The sequence below is a fragment of the Agelaius tricolor genome, unplaced genomic scaffold (assembly GCF_023055355.1).
Source record: "Agelaius tricolor isolate 1412-34295 unplaced genomic scaffold, bAgeTri1.0.p SCAF_3, whole genome shotgun sequence".
NCBI classification, from domain to species: Eukaryota; Metazoa; Chordata; class Aves; order Passeriformes; family Icteridae; genus Agelaius; species Agelaius tricolor.
The window spans coordinates 31,028,961-31,053,678 of NW_027269263.1; the positions used below are offsets into that span (position 1 = coordinate 31,028,961).

Consider the following 24,718-nt stretch of genomic DNA (forward strand, 5'->3'; position numbering starts at 1 on the left):
ACCTGGCCAAGCCCACAGCTGCAGCTCTCTCTCTATCTAGAAAGGGGTATGTTGGTGTGGGCTGCAGCTCCCATGCAGGAGTGTCAGCAGTACAGGTATTCCTCTCTGAAAACTGCGGAGCATCTGGGTATCATGTGAGCTGCTGAGGCTGCCGCCAGACTGCCCTTCCCTCTCTGCTGCTCTCTTGTCCTGCTGTGCCGGGAAAGCAACTGGACTGGAGTGCCTGCTCCTCTGCACAGACAGCACCTGTCCTGCTCTGAGTGCACAACAGGGAGCTGGCCGATGGCACCTGCCACACAGTTTATGAAGAGCAGTGGTGGAGGCTGCCTGCCTACACAAAGGAAGCTGAAACAACTAACTAGGTTGAGGCAAAACAGGCATTTAATGCAAAAAGTGTCAAATCTAATTAGATCAATAAGCGACCCAGATATATGGTTATGACACATTTGCTATCTCAATTCCACCTATTTAGCAATTTTAACTTTTGTAACAAAAACGTTACTGATATTCCTAGTGCTGTTCTTTAGGAGAGCAGTTCCTGGAGATGTCATGCAACACATGGCTCAAAGTACAACCTAGAGATTTTTTCACTGGAAGTTGAAAGGAATACACAGTTTTGTTTTCTTCATACCATTACTAGTTCATTAAACAGTAATCAGCTCTAAGAGTCAAGTGTTCAGAAAATTTCTCAAGGATAGGAAAATATCAGAACAGATGGCTTGGGAAGGCACTTAGTCTCTGTCAATAGAAGCTAAATGTCTCCCAAGAATAACATTGGTATTGCTGGTGCTGCCCAAAGGCAGGAGATTAATGTAGCCCCATGAAGTCCCTTTCCACACTACTCTTTGCATCTGCAACTCAGTTTAGCCCCATATCTCCAACTCAGTGTGAGGTTGACTTTCAGTCTATCTTTGGTATCTTTGAATTTACTGTCATCCTCACCTCATTTCCTCATGAAAATTTGGGCTGTTATATTATTCAGCTTCTAAAGTATATCGGAGACTTCCAGTGTTTCTAATTCTTGGTCACCTCTTCAACTACTGACTAAAATAACAACAAACTGTTGTGCAAGAGCTTTAACAATAGAAAATGTAAACCGTTTTTTACTTTAGGGAGACCATTCTTTTGCATACTAGAGCCCATCATATCATGGTTTCCCAAAGGAAAGGGTTTCAATACCACACACAAGCACTTTACTTTACAAGCACCATAAATGCCTAGAGTGCTAGAACAAGGTGTCAGTCTCCAGGGGAATTCAGGATTCCACTCCAAAAGCTTAGGTCATTCAAACAGTGGGTAGTAGTAGAAATAAGGTGGGAAAGGAGAACCAAGGAGAAGAAATGCAACTTAAGAAAATTAAAGAAACTACACTACAGTACAATGTCTCACATCAAGTTTTTAATGACTTGTCCACTTAGATTTAATAGCAGGAGATAGATATATGTTCAACATTTTCCTGCATAAAAAAGAGACCTTTTGAAACTAATTTTTAAGATAATACAGCTGTCCCCTTCCAAGTTAAAAGCCATACTCACTTTTTGGAACCATGAGGCTGAAAGTCATAATTAAGTGCAATTTCACAATGAGGACATTACTAAATGGACTCTGTTATACACTTACTTTTCAACCTCATAGCAAAAAGACTGCTTATTCTCTTATGTAATAAAAATAATTCATGTGTTTTACTCTATTATTTGATAGAAAATTAGGATTTTGCTTGTCTGTACTCCTGTTATATCTCAGAAAATAATCAAGTAATACTCAATTTGAAACGGTATGACTGTGAAAACAAGGCTATAGCTGTTTTTTAAACTTCTATTTTAGAAAATTTCTTCAAATATTCAAATGAACTTTCAAGTCAATACTGTTAGTTTAATTTCATGTAAATATCACAGTGATGTTTCAGTTTGTTACCAGTTTACTACTTTTACAGATTCATGCACTTTTTGTGCTAAAATAAAAACACTAATGGTCCTGGAAGCTAAGTTCTCAGTTGAGGCAGAGGTTTTAGAGGACTACAGAACACCACATAAGAGCTAGTGAAATCTTAAATAGCTCTGCCTGATATCTCTACCTTCACCAGTGCTCAGCCATTTGTGAACATCACAAGGTGCTGGAAGGGGAATCATGACAGTCTCATTTATACTCTGATCTGTGCACAACTGATACACTGTCAGGAGACCACCTGGCTACACACACAGTGAAACAAAATGGAAAGTTGAGAGAGAAAAAAGGGAGCACTCCACCTGAGATGAGAAGCAATTACAGCAATTTGCACAGTATATTTGACTCCTCCATCTGAAAATGAACACAGGAGGAGGAAATGGAAATGAATGGAACAAGTGGTGATTGATCCTGACACAAATAGAAGTTTTTAGAATTTATACTTGGATTTGACCCCGGCCAAGCTCAGCTGACTCTTTCTGGGCACCAAATCCAAACACAGAAGCTGAGAAAACAAGAAAAAGACAGAGGGAATGAATGGAAATTGGGCAGAAACCAGTCCATACACCTGTCCTCCCTGCCCTTGACTGGGCATCAGCAATGTAAGCCTGAGTAGAAATTTAGGTGAGACAAAGACTTAGGCAGCAATAAGCAGGAGCACAAATGGTTTCCATCAAAATATTTTGTCATGTTTGCTTTTACATTCAAATAAACTAATTGTGCAAATGGTGGAAGTCATCTCCTGTCCCAAATATCAGCCAATTGGAATAGTAGCAAGCTGGATATCTGATGGCCTTTTAGCTGTTACTGTGTGTCTGTGACAATTTATAGAACAATAGTTTCAAAATTAGAAGCGTGATACCACTGGAATTTAACAAGAAAAAAAAATGTGCAGAGTTGAATTGTGGAAAATATGCATTTGGCTTGTGCTTCAGGTTGGTCCATTAAAGCTTACCCAGGGGGGCAAATGCAGCCACTTGCACAGGGTGGTGAGGGGACACAGGAGAAGTTCATGGCAAGGTTCGCACAAGAGATCCCACAGTTCACACCCGCTGCTGGTAACCCAGGCACAGGAGATCTGCAGTCATAGTAGATTTTTCCTTCAGGGCATATGTGCACTTCAAATGCAAAATGAAGGTTAAATAAGATCAACTGCTCTTTTACACTGAAGGTTTTCTGTTTGGTTTTGTTCAAAATCTATTTATTGGGATACAAAAGGAGGTAACATTATAGTTCATATAAGAATGCAATAGGAATAACAGTCGATGACGTAATCTATATTACAGACACATAAAATTAATATGGGTACTAATGTAAAAAAACCAATAATATTAAGCATCTGGATGTATGTGTCCAGGATCTCACACATAGTCCATTCTTAATGACAGAATCATTACACCTTAGGCATAAAAAACCCTTAGAAGTGCAACAATTTTCAAGGTACTTCTAAATACATTAGAAAAGCATTAAAAATTTGCTTTCTAGAAATCGAGATCTTAAAGCTTTCTAAACATAGACAGTGAGCCTAATTATAGGTATTCCCATGAGAACACATTGACCTAGATGGCACATGCAATTATTTATTTCTTTTTAATTTTCAAAGTGACTGAGTAGCAGAATTTGCTACAGAAAAAGAGGGAAAGCCCCCCATGACTATTTGTGCTCCTAACCTCCTATTTTAAATATTTTGTGATATAAAGCATCTCATCATTTAAACACATATGAAGAGAAAACCAAATTAATACTCAATATCAAATTCTCTATTTGTGCAACTTTTATATGGAATAAAAGTGTAAATTACCTATGTTTTCTGTAGTGGCTTCAATACATTTCACTGTTCCATTCAAACATTGACTAGAAAAAAAAAGGAAACCCATGTTTATTCAAGGAAAAATGCTTTGTACTCACCATGTTAAAAAATATTATACAATTCAACCTTATTTAAACAAAGAAATTAGGAAGAGAAAGAGGATTAAAATCCAAAAGCTTGAGTTCTGCCCAGTATTGTCTTGGTAGTTTCTAATTCCTGATCTGTAAAGAGGGCCTAAATTCATTGTTTATGTACTGTGTAATTTCCTAACTTCCACTGAAAGAAAAAAAAAGCTGAGTATGTCAACCCCTGTGAGAATGGAAGTCCAGGTGATTTAAGATACAGGCAGTATAACACAAAACCTTATCCACCATAGCTTAAAGAATTTTCCAGGTATTTTGTTAAAATAATCAGGTACATAATCCAATTTATTCTAGGCTCTCTTATTACTAAGTATGCAAAAAAAAAAAAAAAATCTTGATACAATAAACTTTCAATCTACATGAGAAAAATTTTCAAGCCACTTCAAGATGTGTCCAAACTGTGATACAAGAAAGATAAAACTCTTTCAGTCAAACCTACCAGGAGCCTGTTGGTGTAGGAAGGATTTCTCCAGGCTGCAGTGCTTTGCCTTTGTAATGACAATGACAGCCAGATCTGTTAAAAGAATATTCATGCATTTAGGTAAAAAAGCAAGATGAAATGGGATTTAAGGGCTCTCTATCAAGCTGTTATGATATGCAGGTCTCATCATAACATTAACTTAAATCATTAGCTCAATCCTTATATGTACAATATTCTTTGAAAGACAAAAAATTTAAAGATGATACTCAGACTGCATTGAAGTCAGTGGCAAAACTCATGTCATCTTCAGCAAAGCCAGGATTTTCCTCTATCTCTGTACTCTTTTTTTTTTTTTTCTTTTTTGCCGTTTATGTGCATTATTCTAATAGAAAGGACTTTTCCTTTTCAGTCATGGGAGTAGAATGAAAACATTCATTTCCCATTGAAAGTATTCTTAATATCATGAGGTAGAGCATATTATCATTCTTAATATCATGAGGTAGATCATTTTATCATAGCATGTTGTAGTGCGTTTTTATATTTTGTAATACTTTGAAGTAGTTTTGTTTTGTATTCCCATATTTTTCCCAAATGGTTTATCCCAAACCCCCCTCTCTTTACCTGTGTTATCCCTCTCCCAGGATGAGATCATCCCCAAACCCCCACCCTGGCTCTCTGTCAGTCACTCAGCATCCCATCCCCTCCATCCAGAAGTTTCGGTCCAGGTCATCGAGTGATTAGCCAGAGGCCAGGGGTCAGCCCCCCAAGCCTTGCCCCATATGCTGTCCTAGATGTCTAACCCCCAGTACCCATCCCTTAGAGTTACTTATTGGTTGGTAAAATGTTATCTACTATCGGTTTCCACCTCCCTTTAAATGTGACCTTGGCACATCTCCCGGGGCTCTCTCGGCAGGAGGCCCCTGAGGTGCAGGAGCTGTTTTGGGACTCCTAATAAAACCTTGGATTAACCCCTGCTAAGAGTCGGCCCTTTCTCTTCTACCGATGTCTCTGGTGTCTCTTGTGCTGCACAGGCGCCCAGCCCAGGTGCCCTCAGCACCCTCGGGGCACACACAGACAGTGTCTCCCTGCCAGCCCAGGTGCCCTCAGCACCCTCGGGGCACACACAGACAGTGTCTCCCCCCAGCCCAGGTGCCCTCAGTACCCTCGGGGCACACACAGAGAGTGTCTCCCTGCCAGCCCAGGTGCCCTCAGCACCCTCGGGGCACACACAGAGAGTGTCTCCCTACCAGCCCAGGTGCCCTCAGCACCCTCGGGGCACACACAGACAGTGTCTCCCTGCCAGCCCAGGTGCCCTCAGTACCCTCGGGGCACACACAGAGAGTGTCTCCCCCCAGCCCAGGTGCCCTCAGTACCCTCGGGGCACACACAGACAGTGTCTCCCCCCAGCCCAGGTGCCCTCAGTACCCTCGGGGCACACACAGACAGTGTCTTCCCGCTGTCGGCCGTGTCGGGGCTGCCCTCCCCGGTGTCTGCCGACTCGAGACTGGCCCAGGGTTCTTGAGAGGCTCGCAGAGGGACCGAGACAATAGCAAAATCCATTAACTCCATGATAAGAGCCAGACAGGTTAGAAGTAGCAATAAAATTATCTAGAAATCATGAAACTTTTTCCTCTCACTGACTATTTCCTCCCATTTAACTGAAGAGCTTTGCATTGTGACACAGAAAAAAAACACTTCTAGCCACTCTTCCCATACCATTCCTTTCTTTATGGATTGTTGCTTTATAGATTCCTTCTCACTTTTTTTTTTTAGTGCTAAAAACAAGGTTTTGATATGAAAATGCTATCCCATCAATTAAAAAGTTTCACTACCCTTCTCTAAAGCAGTTTGGCAAATGTGCTCTAAAGTGAAGCAGATATATGTACACACAGTAACAGATGAGTATTAACTGGTAAAACAGAATATTAAATCTTTACATATTGTTTGTTACACAATTGTCAATATTTTTTGTTCTTTTCTAGGCAGTCTGCATCTTGAGGGAAACAGCAGAAAAGCTACTTTAAATCTTGCTGGAAAGAGGAAATTGTGTCCATATATATATTCTATTTTTTTACTACTTACATTGATACACAAAAGTTGACTGACTCTTCAAAATACTTCCCATCAGGACAATTACATCCTTCTGCACAGTCATCAGCACAGATATTTGCCATAGAAAGTGAAGTACAGGAATGTTTACAAAAAGAAGAACACTGATGATAAAGCATACCACTGTGACACATCACAGCTGGAGGAAAGAGAGGGAGAAATAAGGGAGAACAGCATACTGTCAAAATGTGAAAAATGGAAAACAAAGTATTGTATCATGGAAGTTCAAGAAAATCAAAGCAAAGTGGTCTCTTGTGGCACTGGGTTTAGTTGAAAAACATGAGAAAAATATGCCACGTTACCAATTTCTGAAGTTAGATATATTAAGATTAAGGTGGGTTTTTGTTAAAACAATTTTTGACTGGAATCATCTGTTTTGTAAACAGTAGCTTTCTGTCCTTTCTATGTATCAAATTGGGCATCTATCTAGTAATTCAGGCTTCCAAACGGTCTAGCTAAAGCTGAGGCATTGCTATATGGCTTAGAAACAGAAATACAGCAGCTGGACTTCAATAACCCTTGTGGGTCCCTTCCACCTCACAATACTCTAAGATTCTGTGAAATGCTTTGTTTTAAATCATTACTGTATCACACACCCTGTCCTGCCCAGGCTAGGGAGACCCTGCCAACCCCCCTTAGGGAATGGCTCCACTCCGGCCACTCCCTGACTCCTTTATCCTAATAGGGGCTTCCATATGACTTAGGGCTTCAAAGAAAGAATTCCATTTCTCTCTGTGAGCAATAGAAAGGGCAGACATTCCTATGAGGCAGCTCAGAGGCACCGAATCAGATACCTAATGTAAAGGCTGTTACCATTCTCCCCTAGTACATCATTACACCATGGCACAACTCTAGTTTCCAGGAAAAAGAAGCCAACCCTTATATTTTGTGGAGTGATTGAAATTTGCAGAGTTTTACACATTTCTAAAAGATATTCCATTATGGAAATGTTACTCACCACAGTAAGACACATGAGATCTGAAGTCAATGATGACACCATGCTTGCCACAGACATAAGCATAGTGTGCCAAAGCGTTGCACAGGCAGCTGCTCCCACATTTGCACGCGTCGAAGCGGCAGAGCTGGTAGTACAGCCCTGGACTGATGTAGGCATGGCAGGGAGCAAACACCTCTTGGTTGATGATATCACAGTGAGATGCATACCCAGCTAAGAGAAGGGGACATTGTTTTAGCCAGGTCCATTTTAATATAAAGTCAGTCAAATCCATAGCGCGGAATATTAAAATCAAACATAGCCAGGTGTGCAATATAAACACTTGCATACAATCCTACAGTTTAAAATTGATATTACAAGCAACTCCCTCAATAGAGAACTCTATTTAAGATAAAAATAACTGTACTAAAGCTCAATACTAAGTTATGCCTTCCTCTTATAACACAGGAAATTTAAATGGCAAAATAATATATTTCAAAAGAATAGTTAGAGTCCCCCAAAGCTTGGAGTATGGTTTTCCTACTTGACATTCATTTAGCTTTAACATCAACAATGGCCATGTACTTCCTGGCATGTGGTCTCAGGAAGTATTACAAAGCAGAGCTTGAGGGCATGCAAATCCCAAACTGACCATACACCTTCTAGCAGCAACAAACTCTCCTCCTGCCCCCTGGCCACTGAAGCAGACTACCACCACAAGTGGTGGAATAGCTAAGGAACTCTGTGATGTGGATTATATTTAAGCCACTTTTGCTGCTAAAAGAATGCACCTCTCCTTCAAACTCCATGTTCATTTCCAAGTACACATATTGACAGAAGAATTTCAGATTTTTTGGACTCTCTCAGTAAACTAGATTCAAGGACTGAACAACTTAACTCAGTTGAAAATTAACCTGACAAAATAAGTAACCAAACAAACAATCTTTTTTTTTTTTTTTTCCTTTGTTGATCAGGTCACTATCATCTTAGACCTGGAAAAGATGCCTGTGCTTGTAGCATGGTGTGGATCACTTCACTCTCCACTGCTTTTTCACATTGATTCTTAGAGGATCATAGTGAAATTCAGGCTGGAAAGGATCCTCAGAAAGTCATGCAGTCCACCCTCCTGCTCTAAGCAGCACACATTTATGTCAAACTCCACCTTCACTGAGCTAGCACAGAACTGAGGGTGAGGCATGAAGGCTCTGAGCTGATCTGGCTGAGAGATCTGGCTGTCTTGAGAAGACAGACAGCAAGGAGGGTATAAAAACTCCTAGGATTCCCCACATTGTTAGAGATTTACTGTTATTCTAGCCTTGCTTCAACAGGCTTTAAATATAGATAAATCCCACATCCCTAGTGAGATCTGATGTCTGAAATGTTAAAAATATTAGACTACATTCTGTCAGAATTGGCAACTACAGTCTACCCATTGTCTTCATTAATTGAAAAGAACAGCAATGCAAAAAGGAGACAGTGAAAGTTCAACATAAACCATAGGCATGCCAACCAGCCAAAACTAAATCTTTTCCCAGGAATTTGAACAAATTCAAGGCTCTCAGATTGTCTGCAACAGTTTTTGTCAGAGAACATAGATGGAGGATAAAGAAATTTTTAGTGCAATAATCATGCAGAAGCCAGAGACAGGACGTTTGATCTCAACACTGTCTCCTGTACTTCCTTTAACAATCATGCATCAATCTTTCCTCTCAACTGGCATAATTTACAGGATCATAAATAGCTAAAAAACTGCATGTATAGTAATCAGCGGAATTTAGTGCTCATAGCCAGTACACCCAGCACTAAATTACCAACTAGCTTTTATTTATCAAGTACTAACTTCATTTTACATACAAAATGTATGGGAAAATGATCTTTGCTGATGCAAAAAAAAAAAAAAAAAAGTGTACATCTAAACCTGAAGCTGAAATACATGTATGTGCAACTTTTTCACAGAGAAAAGAAAAACTGTCCCATAATAATAAGATACAGCTAAGTCCAGACTCCCCTGTGAAAATGTACCATTTTGCTGATTCACATTGCAGGGATCAACCACAGGAATATTGATAGGCATGGAGCAAGCTGAGGAAACCTTCCATGCATTGGCATGAAGTTGTGGGGTCCCTTCTATCATCCCTGCTGGAGATCTGAAAAAGAAAATATCAACACTGCAAGCATCCTGCTGACCTTAGGGTGTACATGGGTGGGGATGCAAGTTCAATAAAGAGGCTTAGATGTACAGTCACATTGAATAGTCAATGTGCCAAAAGAATTTCCATCTCTGAGGTATAAAAGAAGAGAGGGCATGTGAAACTTTTTCCTCAACATTTTATTCCTGTGAAAATGTCCCTACATTCTAGGTCTGCTGTGCAGACAAGTTTTGTGACATTATAGCTTGAGGAAATTTGGAGGAAATAAGGTTAAAAAGTAAGGAAATTATGCCCTTCTAATTAAAATATTCCTGTGGTTCAGAATTACATTTTTTTACATTAAAACTTGATGTGGGGAGGAAAATCAAGCAGTAGTAAGTGTCAGCCATGTGAGGATGATACAAGTATTATCACCCCCACTTTTTCTCAGTGCTCATATATTTGCTCTGAAGATAAGGGAGCAACAAGAAAGGGAAAAGTGCATTCAAATAAGATCATAATCCAGAAATTTCTACAAATAATGTGGTAGCTTTCCATAATTACTTTAAAAAACACCTTAAAATGCATAAGTTTTTGACTTTCATATTTATAAAAGTGACTACCATTTTAATTAGGATATTTTATATTGGTTAGTTTAATAAAGTTTGAGCATGTTAATGAAATTAAATTATCAGATGATTATGTTCTAGAAAACTTTTCACTTGTTATTAAACACAATATAAATGCACAACATGAAACTTACAGAAAATCATCTCTTAAATTTCCATTGTAAGTTCCACATAGTCCTAATGTTCTTCTCTTCCATCTGACATCAACTTGAACATAGATCCTCTCTCCATCTTTAGCAAACAGTATCTTCAAACCAAAACTAGTTTTCAGTTGAACAAAGAAAGAAGATATATTCTGAATTTCAATAGCCCCTGAACATAGCAAAAGAAGAAGAAAAACAAAGTCACTGAAACCTAGCTTCCAGGTTGTACTGGTTTACCCATTAAGCAAAAAAAAAAAAATTTGAAAATTCAGACATAAAATGAAAAACTATGCACAACCTCACCATCGGCCAAATATCCTCTCCCATTCTCTATCTGAGCTTATTTCCAGTAACAACACAAATCAGGAATTCCAGCTACTGTTGACATTTTAAAAATGTCACAGCTTTCTGCACCTGCTTCTGTTATCTAGAAACCATGCTTGCACCTCTCTTTGCTTGTTTGGTTGGGGTTTTTTTCTATTTTAGAAGAAATCAAAGCAACTGCAAGCCTCTGGAAATGTGAAAGCAAGACAAGAAACCCCTTTTTTCTTAGTCTCCAGTGATATTACAAGAGTAAGTAACAGATTTATGTAAAGTACATTGAATCTTTAGATAGCAGGTTCTCTCTTACCACTATTGACATGACATCAGTATAGCTCCTTCCTTGGACTGTATGTGAACTGAGCCCCTATCAAATTCCCAGCTTTCCTTCCCAGCAAATCCATTATGTGAGGAAATGGAAATTTCACAGTCACAGCATTCATTTGCTACACATTGTTGGGTTACTTGCAGCTGAAGGCCTAAAGTGTATCTACCTTCATAAGCAGCCTCTACCATGCACACACATCCACAGATTCAAGAGAGGAAAACAAAATCCTTAAGGATGTCCTTAGGGAATCAGACTTACTAGATACACACAATTATCAAGAATGTGACACCAAAATACTTTTCATAGATTATATTTGTTGCAGACTGTGGAAAGAGACGAGAAAGTGAGTAGGGACTAATTCAAAAGAAATAAAACGAAGTTACCAATCAAATTATGAAGCAGAACTGTCAAAATAGAGCATAACTGAGCTATGAAGCTCATTGCCATAGGAAACTGTGAATGCCAAAAGCAGTACTGGGACTGGACAAATTCAATGAAGAAAAGACATAACTGCAATCACCAGCACAGGACTCCCTAAAATCTGTTTTGCAGAAGTCTGGGTAAGAACTTTACTCTCACTTAACTCTTTCAGAAAGAGACTAAAATTCCACTAACTGGTCACTGTGAATTTCAAAATTTAGCAATATCATTTCTACCTTCGGTGCTTAATTTTATAACATGCTTTTAAGGCTGGTTTATTTTACTATCCTTTCCAAAATGATGAAGTAACCTGTCTGAAATCACATCATAAGTTAGCAGTGAAATCAATATAAATCCCATGGAGCACATGGATTCTTTTCCATTCTAATTAGTCTAAAAAGCTTTAAACAAGCTAGACCTTAGCATCAAGATCTCTTCACTTCCTTTCTTTTTCTTACCTCTCTCCCCCTAAACACAAACAAAATGAGTGGAATTTCTAGGTACTCTGTAAGATAAGAAATGCAAAGAAATGAGGGCATAATGAAGAATTGTTTTATAGATGATAAAAGTAAATTTCTATAATTACTACTAATGTTCTAAGAAGTAAGTGATTGTATGCTTTTATAAGTTATGTTTGAAGAAATTCCTTTTTCAAAGACTGATACTATTAAAAAGTTTTGGAGCATTTAAGAGACAGAATGTGAACTCTGGTAATATTTTTCTTCATGCACTTCTTACCATTGAGGTTAAAAACTTGGTTAGGGACAGCTTGGATTTGACCATGTCTTGTGAGAGTTACTTGTTTCCTCACGTCATCTTCAAGAACCAGTGTTATAGACTCAATGCAGGCATGGTCAAAGTTCTAAGGAGAAACAAGTTTCACCCGCAGAAACAGACAATGACATTAATATTACCATGGAAAACAGAACCAAACAAACAGGGAGGAAAAAAGCATGTAGAAAGGAAATATCAGAACTGTCATCAGGTAAATCAGTTGTAAACTATCACTCAAAGCATATAAACAAGGCACTCAAAATTGTATGTACAACATCATATAACATTGCTTATGCATAATCTTCATATGCTAGGAGAATGCATGTTAGGTATTATGGCAGTATTATAGAAAGTGGACAGAGGCCCCCAGGTACTGATACTGGGTTGAAAATTCCATACTTGCATGGCCACTTTGGGTACTGCTCATTGATGGGTTAACCATTGGTAGGGCAAGAGTCTGACCTGATCTAAATCAAGCTGCTGCAACCAGAGCACAAATGCAGCAACACAGGAGAAAGAAACTTTGGCACACATAAAATGTAGTGATGATCTCTGATTGCAGATAAAAAGGACATAAATTCTCCAGTATTATATTACAATAATTTATAAATATCTGACTATTGAAAAATTGTGACCTATAAACCATGTCACATGCATCATTTTAGTGTGCAATCCAGGCAGAATTTATGAACCTAAATACAGGACAAAAGCCAACATTGAATTAGCCAAAACCAAGCATCTTTTGCTCCCTAGGGACCCCTCTGTTTTCATCCAGAAACTTTTCAAGGTACCTAGAGCTCTACAAAAGGTTATTACCAGTGGCAACCTTATTTTTCAGCGGCTACCTAACTAACTGTTTCATGCTTGAGGCCACCTGAAATGCCTCAAGCATGAAATGGTTGGTTAGGTAGCACCTGAAAAATAATAAAAATAACACCTATGCAGGAGAAGGAGGTGCTTACAAGAAAGGTAGAGAGGCACCAGATCATAATCAAGCTTTTGAAAGAAGGACATGAGAGACTGTCCCAAAGAAGGGCATTGCTCCCTGCTGAGGTGTTCAGACATCCCTGTCCTCAGCACATGGTCAGCTGTGAGTCACAGTCTCAAGGCCCCTTCTCCTGAGTCTAACAGCACCATTAAATCCACTCTCAAAGGTAAGGACTCTTTATAAGCACCTTTATTCCTAAAGTCTGTTGTTGAATGTCTGCCAAAATATTTTCAAACAAGTATGTGTGGGGCCTAGTCTCATAAAAGACATTGTTCCAACAAATTAAATATGTTATAACAAATCAAATAAAATCTAAAGCTACCAAAAAAAAAATTCTTGCCTAAATAGTGATGTATTAAACCTACAGTTCTGCCAACAGCAGCTTTTCCAAAGCCTGACATCTGTTGGCACCATAACTAAAGGTGTTTATACAACTTTGATAAGCATAAATGAGTAACTCTTTAGACTTGATCCCTCTAAAGTTGCTATAGCTTTTACAAAGGGCAGTATAACATGTAGCAACACAAACAATAACCAAAAAAAAGCTGTAAGATGATTTCAGTTTATATTTTCTATGTAACATTACCAAGTAGTTTACAGTAGAATTTATAGAAGATTGCCTGAAATATGGACAGACCTGATTGTTTCAACATTTCAAAAAAAAATGTATCTTACCTGTCCACAAGGTGCTTTTTGTAAAGTGATTGTGAATTTGTTTTTTCCAGTGCCTTTTACCAAAATGTACTGGCAAATCCCAAGAAAGGTAAAATGGCGTCCATCAAATGTTGTGAAATGAGAGCTGCCTGTGATGGAGCACTCAGCTTGAGAGAAAAAGTATAAAGAATGTTCTCTTACATAAGAACGCATCATTATTCTGCAAATCATGTAAGAGAGGAGAAAAAAAGAAACTTTCTCACGATTTCTAATATACAACCCAGGCTAACTTTAATCTACCCAATAATAACGACATGTAGAAACAAATTACGCTAGAGACATCTATTTCCAACAGATACCATCTCATAAAGAACACATCCATGGGCAGCACCTTTTGGTTCTAACTAGGTGACATGCCTGTGACTAAAATACAAAAGACTTTCCTCTTTACTACAATTCAGAAGTATCCTAGAATATTTTGTCTTTTTTTTCCAATGACTCAGTATAAAATAGGACCTCTTCTCCATCCTTCTAGGTATTATGGAACTGCTTGCTACCACAGGTATGAAGGGGATGCAGGTGTCATCAGGGCACACATTTTGGGGTTTTTTTCCAGTTCAAACCAGGAATGCACTGCTGAAGCAAATCTCCAGTTCATCCCCACTTACCACACTTTCATTCACACCATGGGATAACATCAGAGCATACAAACTAGATCCATTTTGGCTGCAGGAGGTGCTCTGTTGGAGCACATCTAACCTGCTCCCATTACTAACAGCAGCTCTGTCCCTAGGACCAGGCCAAAGTAGTTGTAATAAACCCCTCATGTGCATACACAACACACACAAGACATAGGGAGTGCTTCTCATGGCAATTGTTTCACATTACAGATCCACACTGTCAAGCCTTGCTTAGCAACTGTTAAGCCTTATTACCTCATTCAAAGAGGGCTCCCTAATTTGTAAAAAAAATCTTTCACAACCTTCATAATATAACCTTGTCTGAGGTACAGAACTATCAAGGGAGTTTCACCATCTGCCTGCTGCATGTTCCTCTGTGTGACTCATTACAGAGACATGCTATCTTTAAAGATAAGGATGATTATTCAAACATGAACTGCTATTACAAGAGACAAAATCCCAGCCCACAGCATCAGAATGATGTTTCTCCTATTACTTACGATAAAGTTGCACCTGAAAGTGAGGAGATACTTATACATGGCCTAGGTACTGCACAGGCAATAAAAATACACCATCTGTGGCAAATAACACTAAGCATAAACAAGAGATAGAAAACAAGAAGTGGATGTAGCACAGAGGTAGGGGAAGCACATGGGAAAAGGCAGGATGAGTATGATCAGGCAAATAACAGCTTCATTCCAGCTGGCCCACAGCTACTGTCAATATCCACCTGCTTAATCTTTTTTCCTAAACTGGCAGCCAAAAGCCTTGGATCATATACGGTTCTGGTGTCTTCAAAAAAGTTTATCATTTTTGTTATGAAATGAGAAAAGAGTAATGAAATACAAATACCTGGACAATCATGATCAGTGCAGTTCCAAATGCCACCAACACAAATACTAAAAAGGAAAATCACAAAACAGAGTAATAGTGTTCAGATTGTTAGCAAAATAAGTAGTTTTGAGTTAATTAATGTGCCTTGAATTCACACAGAATAGCCTGTATGTTTTAGTGATACACAGGCCTCAGACTGTAAAACATAAACAGTAACTATTGTTTAAAATTTGTGTGACTGTGTTAAACTAACTATGGACAGTAGTCCTTGAGAGATGAAACACACAGGCTTTCACATACCAGTCGCTACATTCTTGTTCAATTTTTGAGCCTACAGGGAAAGCAGTTCCATGATAAATACAAGGACAATTCGACAAAGAGATACAAGTTCCATTTTCCATAATGAGACCTGTTGGGAAAGAAGTTAATTAATGAGATATAAAACAAATTAACCAACCCCAGATCACTGCTCTTCTCCCATCTGACTCAAACTTTCCAATCTCCCAGGAGATGATGTTATCAGTCTTAAACAAGGACCAGCAAAATCATTTGCCAAGTGAGTGCAGAGAGCTCAGAGCACCGCTCTCTAATAAGAATTGCCACTCTGTATTATTGCTTTATGAAAAATGTCTGCCTTAAGCATGTAAAACTGTACAGACTCAAAAATGAAAAGATTCTGAAATCTCACTATCTTTAGTCTGTCTAGAACTAGGATGGTTCATAGTCCAGTCAATAATTTTTGTCCCATACCGGTCTCAGAAACTTTGGTTTCTTGTACAGAGCATGACACATTCTGTTTAAGGAAAATGTCTATAAATTTTTGAATAATTCAAATAAAGTGGACTAAATCCTATTGTAGGAAGCACTAGTAACATCTCCAGATTTTAACTGATATTGCATGCTGAGACACCTTTGTATTCTAGATAAATGTTTATCACACAATAAAGGGAAGAATCACAGTAACAATAACAACATCTAAGGCAGAATTTACAGTATTCATAATTTCCAGGCGTTAACTTTAACCACAGTCTATTTAGACACCATTGTGGTGTTGGATAGTAGTTCTACACGTATTTTTTGAAATAACATTCAATATTTACCATCTGGACAGTAACAGCCATCTAAACAGTGCAGATTGCTGCCAAGACAATCCTTTTCAAATGTGCAAGTTGGTGGACAACAACTGATACAGTCACGGTGAACAAAGGTGTCTTCACACTTTTCAGCTAAAAAAAACCCCATGGTACACTGAACATTAGTGCAATTTCTCTTTCCATGCTAGAAAATCCATTTCTATCAAATAAACATTGTGCAGCTCCTCTGGTATAGATAGGTAATCAGATCAAGTAAAACGGATCTTTTGCAGGAGTTTTAACTGATGAACTATGGTGAAGCTCTTATCAATATTTAAGTCTCTCTTTAGCAAACCCTTGTATCATCTCTCCAAAATAAGTTATAGCTTCTGTGACATTCAGTGGATGTTTTCATTTCTCAGCTAGTTCTAAGCCTTGTGTGTGAGGATGAGCTGCAATTGATGGGTGGTAGTGATAACAAGAAGGAGCTGGATTAACTACGTTAATTCTGTTATAGGGCCAAGAGAGGCTGAGAGGTCTTCTGGGACAAAGAGCAACAGCAAATCTCCACAGATGTTTGCTCTTTGTCCTAGAATATGATCAGCACACATGATTTTTCAAGAAATCCACAGAAACATTAATTTTGTATGGATCTAAATCATAGTACAATGGAATTAAAATATTCCTCGAGCAAGTCAATGACTTCATTGTTTGCCAGAAAGAGTGAAACTGGCTGATCAGCTTGAGTATCAGGTTTGAGTTCTACAAGGAAAAATATTGTCAAGATGGAATATTTGAACTGAATACATGGGATATCTCAAAGGTTCATGCTTTATTGAAGAGTCTTACTACAGGCAGGAAAGTCATCCCTCCAGTCCCGCACCGGGGACCCAGCGTGAGAACATGCTCTAGCGTACTCTGTCACTGCCCTGCAGTATGTTTCATCATCATCCACTCTGAAATGATACAATAAGAGAATAATCAAGGAACAGAAATCCCGTCTAAAAATTTCTGCCATGTGACATGGCACAGGATATTTCACGCATAGCTGACACCACTCAGTCATAAAGGCACACAGGGAAAATATAAAAAGGAATGAGCTATACTGAATACACCATTGTGGTTTTATCATTTGATCTCATTAAAAGTTATTTCATTTTAATATTACAACAATGAACAAAACCACTAATCTATTATTTTTAAAAAGAGCTACTTAAAGTGAAAGAGAAACAGGACCTTTTCTTGAAGACAATGGACAACTCAACAGTCTCAAGATCCCCATCTCAGGCTTCTCTATCCTGCATGACATAGAAACTCTGACCTACACTTAAAAAGAGCATTCTGGTTCAAGTGAGAACTTCAAGTCTCCAATTGCCTTGAACTTAGATGAGAAGAAACCTATTATGGACTCCTGATCTTGTGCTGAACTTCTCAGAGGCAGAAGTATTATCCACTAAATACTGTGGACAGGCTCAGGGCAGCACAGCCTTGGGCAAAGACAAGATTTCTGCCTAGTCTATACAGAAGAAGCTGTACAGTGCATTTTTACCAGAATCAAATAAAAAGACATTCACTAATATGTAGGCAAGTTCAAATTTGATTCAGATTTAAGTCATATACGGTGAAATACCACTAAACTTCTGTTACTGTGAAAGTCGAACAACTCACAACATTCACTGTGGAAGATCTGATGCCAAAATCAACTAGTCATAACATGACATTTCTATTATAAGCATGTTTATGACAGATCAGCTGAGTTTGTCCCTTAGCACACCAGATCATGCTTCCAAAATTAATCATCTTAAGAATATGTTGTATTGTGTTTGTATTCTGCTTTCAACACATCTATTATCAAATCAAACACCACTACGCTCTTTGTTACAGTGATCAGAGTCTCTCCAACTCTCCTCATCTAATCCAATTAAATGGGTCTTAATAGAAAGAATACTTGGACTATACTATGGCCACACACAAAACCTTCATAAACTGACACTAAGCCACAAGAAGAGAGGTCTCTTTATAAACAAAATAAGCCTAAATTAATGAATTTCTGAGACATAGAAACTTCAAGGTTTTTAACATTCACAAAATTCACAGCAACATGCATCAGATTGTTCACAAAAAATCCAACCCTCCTTAACACCACAGCAGTGATTCAGTATCCTACTTGAAAAAAAAATGGCTTTCATTATTCTTCACAGTAAATTCCTGAGTTACACTGAGACCATACAGAGGCAACTCATCTCTTTTCTGAGCAACACCAGTGTTTTCCTAAAAACACAAATTCTTCTATCTTGACTGTATGGTAAATCAGAAAACTAAACATTCATCAAAAATTGAACTAATAAGTTGTAATGGATTGTACTGAGGGATCCTTATGTTTAGTCTTGTGATCCTTTTTGTGTCCTTTTGATTAAACTGGTGATTCTCTGAGAATTATATACTCTGGAAAAAATCCTGCTATTTCTGACTATTTGAAAACCTTACGGAAAAGGAAGTGGTACATTGCCCAATTATCTCTTCAATTACCAGAGTATAATTTTAACTTGAATGACTAGAATTAATTAGGATACCAGGTTGCCTACCATGCCAGCAGCTGAGGGGGTGTGACTCCCATCAAAGCAAACAAGTTCAATTTCTTTTGGCAGCTCTGAATTTAAGTAAATGGCACTTTTGTAAAAATTCTACTCATTTGAATGATAGTGGTTACTCATAAAAACCAGTCCAGCTGTGTCTGACAAATGGCCCAACTCCTCCAGTATTGCTGATATTTCTTCCTAGTATCATCTCCACATAGTTCTGTTTCTGGGCCTCCAGATAAAAGTTTCTTGGGTTTTTTGTGATTAGCAACTCATTTTTGTCATGAGTGATTCTCCATGAATTTACCTTGCACTTACTTGTCTAGTGTTTCCTTGAATCTATGTAAGCCCTTAGCAATCAAAATATCCTTTGTCAGGCTGGTTCTGTGCCCTGTGTTCCCACACAAATCAAAAACACTGAGAAACCCCGTCTCTTTCATTTTGAACTTGGTTCTTCCCAACTTCCCACAATGTGCTTTCATTCTGGTCCCATACAAAAGACTGAGCATTCATTTCATGTGTCAAGATTAAATACACAAGAATTCAAGTACTTACCTGCAAAGATCATTCATACAACTTGAAATATAAGAATACGGATCTATACTTTCATGACAGCTGAGAAAAGGAAACTGTAGGAATATTTGGCACTTGAAGAATATGTCCTGTGCATTAAGGAGAATCAGTAAATGGAAGTTAGCCAATACTCTCTGAACAGGCATCATTCTCTTTAGCATTGTTTCCCTAGTCTAAGGTCCTTTATGTCCCCATTAAAATTTGAGCATGGTGCTGTCTCAATTTACTATTATATCTCTTTCATTATTCTTCCTAAAATTTTTCCTCTGTGCCTAAGCCTTCTTGACTGCATGCTGGTCCTAAACCACCTGTGGTGAAAAAGTGTGAAATGACAAAGAAAAGCATTTTGTGTCAATGCAGTAGCTGACCTGCAACTATTTCTGCAGTATTTCACAATCTCTAAAATAATGAGGTGCAAGATGCCAGAACTGGAAACTGAACCCAAGTTTGATGCAGTAATGAAGAGCTCTGCCAGCAGACTGGTGCCACTTGGCACATCCAATCTGAGCCTTTGTACTTTTAGGCTAAACGTATGAAGAATTTCAGGCACTCCCTAGCAACAGCCCTGATCTGAATCTTTCCCAAAGCCTCAATGCATCTAAGGCTTTTTCAACATTGTGTATATTGTTACATTCTTGTACTATCAGTAGGCAGTGAAGATTAAGAAAATACATGTATACATATGCATGTATCGATGTATATACATAAAATATAATTAATTTACCTCAGTGGATTCTGCATTGGCTGAGCAAGGACTGGAAAAATCTGAGGCAGTAGGGACACAAGCTGTATCATCTGAGTCTTGCACAGCCCAGCTATTTGCAAATTCAGCAATGTCTTCTGTATATTCACCTACTGCATAAAAACATTGGGAGAACAACAATAAAAAATTGTCAACACAAACACATAAAACAGCTTTGAAAATTTTAGTAACTTTTCAATGTGTTCATTACCTCGATTACAGATGATTTCTGAGTACAAGTCATAAAGAAAAGAAATATTTTTCTTTTTTTATTTCAGGTTGCATTTTATACTACATTTAAATAAAAATATTGAAAAAATTCATGACAAGGTGTCGGCTTGGGTTATTTTAAGCACAATCACTGATAATTTCCTAGCAAATATACAAATAATGACAAGTGGAAGGCATTGAATACTTAAGAAAAATACATTTCTTTGAAGCAATTTAAGTCTTTCATCACGTTTCACAAAGGTCAGTTAGTTCTATTATGTCCCTCCTTTTCCCTTATTGCAGAAAAGCCCTACAACACACAGGCACAAGATGCCCGGCTCTCCTCACAGCATGAGCACAGGAGAATTAATGAACAAGAGGCATGACTGGAAGTCATGGCAACAGGCTTAGATACAGGAACATACAAGAAGGTTGGCAGCAAAAAAACAGACACAAAATTCCCATATACTTGCAGCAAGAACTAAATATTGCATTTTCTCTACATGCTTTATTAGGTTAAAACCAGTATATTGCCTCCACTTTGAAGAACCTGACAGTAATTGTCTATGCTATGGTTATCTATGTCCACACATGGCTAGGAGACAAGATATTGAAATGAAATCAGCTAGAGTGGTTTTTTTTCACAGAGCTGCACTATAGAAAACTTAATCTAACTTCTAGAACAAGAGATACAAAGTTGGATACTGAAATGTGGAAAGCCACAAAGCACACTAATGAGATACATATACTTGGATCTCCACAAATAAATGACTATAATATCCTAACCATCAGTCTGTTTTGCTTATGAGTGAGAGAGACTTAAAATATTTCTTCCTCTCTGACAGAGTAGTTCTTTATGCAGAAAACCTTTCCCAAACACAAAAGGCTGGGGTTTAATCTAAAGATGAACCTGTTGTTATAACTCTGATTCTACAAGAACATTAAAAATACTTTATGTACATTTTGACATGGCTTGAAAAAAACTTCCAAGTCTTAAAAAAATACCACATAATAAAATCATTGCCCTTGAAACAGTTCTGTACACAGATACAGTCCTTCATATTAAAGCAACAGAAAGATGCCACTAAAGGTGAAGATAAGGAAACAAAAAATGAGTTTGTTTTTAAACTGTATTTAGAAATGGAGTATTATATGCCTCTCAGCAGCTTATTTATTTAAGCATAACAAATAATGAGCATTTGGACTCTGGAAGACTCAGGATAGATGTAAGAGCTACCTTTACACTACTCAGGGAAGTAGTTTAGCTGGAAGAGAGAAATCATTATATCAAATGATTGATAAGATTTAGAAATTCTTAGAAAAATGTTGCAGCTTGGAAGAGATCTGAATTAGCAGTCTATTCTTGTGAAGACCTCTGCTTTGTATTTGCAGAGTCAAGGCACCATGTTATACAACTGGTTCAAGATTAAATTCATTTGGCTCTCAGTTGTTCACTGCAATAATGTTACCATTTGTGATAAAGAAAAATGCTAGACGAAATGAACATGGTGAAAAAAATTTAGTTTCAAAAATGAAGACAAGTATGAGCTGGAAATCTTTTATAACAGATAATGCATCTAAGGGTACTGAAATTATTGAATTTTAGAGATCACACGAACTCATTATTTCCTCCAAATATTATTTTTATCTATTTTTACACATCAGCAAACTAAATTGGCTATTAAACATACTGTACTCAGGTGAGCAGAAGTTACTCCACAAAACTTACTGCTTTCACAGCAGAAAAGCTATGAAAAATGTATACTCGGGTAGTTTTTTAAAGACTCTGCAAAGATACGTAGAGTGAGCATTCCTTCCTTAAGGAAGTTTTAAAGCTCCACTACCAACCATTAAAAAAAGGGAAAAAAGTTACTGTGGGATACCTTTTGTGACTTAAGAACATGCAGAGTCATGGGACTAGATTCTCTCAGCAGTTAATGATAACAGTAAGACAATCTTATTTTGTTTGTATAAGAGAGTGAGAAAAATCCTCACATTTTCAAGCCCGTTCTTGTTCCTTTTTTTTTCCACATTAGTTGCAAGTAAGACAAAAGTTCCTGTGGAGTATTCCCTATCTAGGCTACAGAATAAAAGTTTAAAAAGTCATCTCTGCCTCAGACACAGCACAAAGCAGCTCCTCATTCTAGAGTGTAGTCCAAAGCCCTTAGTCCACTATACCAACAAGGGGATACAAGAACTCCCAGGAAACACCCTAGAAATTTACTTATTGCAACTAGGATTTTATGATGTTGCTTTAAGAGAATGACTCGAGATGGTGCTCTTCCCCTCCATCTTTAAACAGAGAAAACCATAAATATTTGTTTATGTATTTATTGTTTAAAGGCAATAGGATAAAGATACCCAAAGTGCTTTGCTGAGCAAGAGGTTTAAATGCATATACAAGTACTTTCCTGAACTAGGACCTTTTCCCTTTGCATCTTTAATGATGAGGAGAAGTAAAAGTAGAGCAGATATACTATTTTACTGAAATAACTGAAACAGGACTGACTTTTTACAGCATTCTATTTATACAGCATTGTTTTTAAAGTGAACATGGAAACTGTTCACACAAAGTAAGGGTAAGCTATTTACTTACTGTTTTGAAGTATCAGGTCATCATATTTATTGCCATTAAAATTTCCACAAAGGCCACAAGGTTTTCCCTTATGATCTTCTGTCAGCTTAATATAAATACCAGAGTTTCCATCCCAAGCAAGAGAAAAACCAAAGGTAGTCTTCACAAGAATATAGTCAGCCAGTCTCTCAATGAAAGCATTTCCAACTGTCTGAGGCAATATTAATCTGGAAAAATATAGTGTGCATCAAAGATCTCAGATGAGATGAGGTTCATGCTAGAAAAATAACACATAAAACATCACCTCTAATTCAACAAGCACTTTTTCCTGGGTGTGCACAGTCACTCCATTCAATTCTTCATCATGTTTTTACTATCTTATGTTTACTTCTCTATGTCAACCATCAAGAATGAGTGCTTTCTGCTGTATACACCTATCAGTGGTACCAATTATAGGCTTGAAAGAATAATGCATCTTTGCTTTCAAAGCCTGGCACACCACATTGAGGAATACTTGAGTTCACAAGCATGCTGCTTTGGGCAAGAAACCACCAGTAGCCCTTCTGGGCACTGACTCATCACTGGGTTAGACATCTGCAAAAGGAGGAGCTTGCAGTACAGAAAACACCACTGACAAAAAAGTTGCACCTCTTCCTCCTTTGTTGAAAGACCACTGGACAATAATAAGGACAGATCTAATTCTAGTCATCCAAAGTTGCTTCTGTTGAGTCAAACATATCACCAGAGGTACCATTCTCAGATAGTAAAGGCATTACAAAGGGGATGGCAAAAGCACCTCAACAACTTTCTTAAAATTTCTGTACTTTATCATTTAGTAAAATATACTTATTTTGTATAAAAGATGACTTAGACACGTCTTTTTACTTACAAAAAGAAAGGTAAATTTGGAGGTTTGATGTACCTCAGAGATATTTTGTGGAGTTTTTTCCCCCAAAGGGGCTTAAGATTTTTTTTTAACCAATTCAGACTCATCTAGAAGACGATCATGTCTTATATTAGCCATAGCTACCAAGAATAAATAATGATTGACTTGTTCAAAATGCTATCAGAATGCACCAGGGATTAGCTGGGACTGCCTGACACAGACTTTGTCTGGAAGGAATAAATAATTGTTAGGTTACAGCTGAGAAGCTGAACACAGTCAATACAGTGTATACTATCCTCATTCGTGTATTACATCAGTACTGTCACAGCTGCTCACACTAGAGCACTATCAGCCCCAATACAGAACAGCAAGGGATCAGTAAAGGTACAGATCAAATTATTTTATCTGGATTGTGTAAGAGTCATCAGTTTCCCAAACTCCACTTTATCTTTTTCCCAATAAAATATTAAAACTCACCATTAGAACACTTACCTGATTCCATTTTTTCTTACTTCATGTCCTGAAATCATTACTTCTTCTTGGTTTGAAAAAAATAAGCTGATAGACCTATGACAAGTATATACTGAACCATAACAGTGAGGACTGTTATGAACCTTTGAGGGAAAAAATAGACACACAATAAGAGTCAATGCTTGTCTTCAATAATTTTGTACCATTTTTAATAAATTCATATATGATATTTTACGTTTTTATGCTCTAATTAATGAAAGAGCTGTAAAAATAAATACCTAGAATATTGAAAAGTCACAATTACAAAGATATGCAAAACTCAAAGTTCACACTACAGAATACTACTGA

General features: G+C 37.7%; 1 protein-coding gene across 1 annotated transcript in view; it reads right to left on the reverse strand.

The window, feature by feature from the left end:
- The window catches only part of OTOGL (otogelin like), a 92,587-nt gene that overhangs the window by 58,395 nt on the left and 9,474 nt on the right, over window positions 1-24,718 (reverse strand). Inside the window, exons 7-23 of the mRNA XM_071422042.1 lie at window positions 24,392-24,513; window positions 23,035-23,240; window positions 20,211-20,338; window positions 19,469-19,575; window positions 17,184-17,290; window positions 16,362-16,487; window positions 15,562-15,670; window positions 15,280-15,326; window positions 13,769-13,914; window positions 12,070-12,193; window positions 10,254-10,431; window positions 9,384-9,508; window positions 7,386-7,595; window positions 6,401-6,566; window positions 4,337-4,411; window positions 3,746-3,798; window positions 2,900-3,062 (exon numbers count right to left, since the gene is read on the reverse strand). Coding sequence (XP_071278143.1) covers window positions 2,900-3,062; window positions 3,746-3,798; window positions 4,337-4,411; window positions 6,401-6,566; window positions 7,386-7,595; window positions 9,384-9,508; window positions 10,254-10,431; window positions 12,070-12,193; window positions 13,769-13,914; window positions 15,280-15,326; window positions 15,562-15,670; window positions 16,362-16,487; window positions 17,184-17,290; window positions 19,469-19,575; window positions 20,211-20,338; window positions 23,035-23,240; window positions 24,392-24,513 — 2,192 coding nt within the window. The remainder of the gene's footprint in view (window positions 1-2,899; window positions 3,063-3,745; window positions 3,799-4,336; window positions 4,412-6,400; window positions 6,567-7,385; window positions 7,596-9,383; window positions 9,509-10,253; window positions 10,432-12,069; window positions 12,194-13,768; window positions 13,915-15,279; window positions 15,327-15,561; window positions 15,671-16,361; window positions 16,488-17,183; window positions 17,291-19,468; window positions 19,576-20,210; window positions 20,339-23,034; window positions 23,241-24,391; window positions 24,514-24,718) is intronic.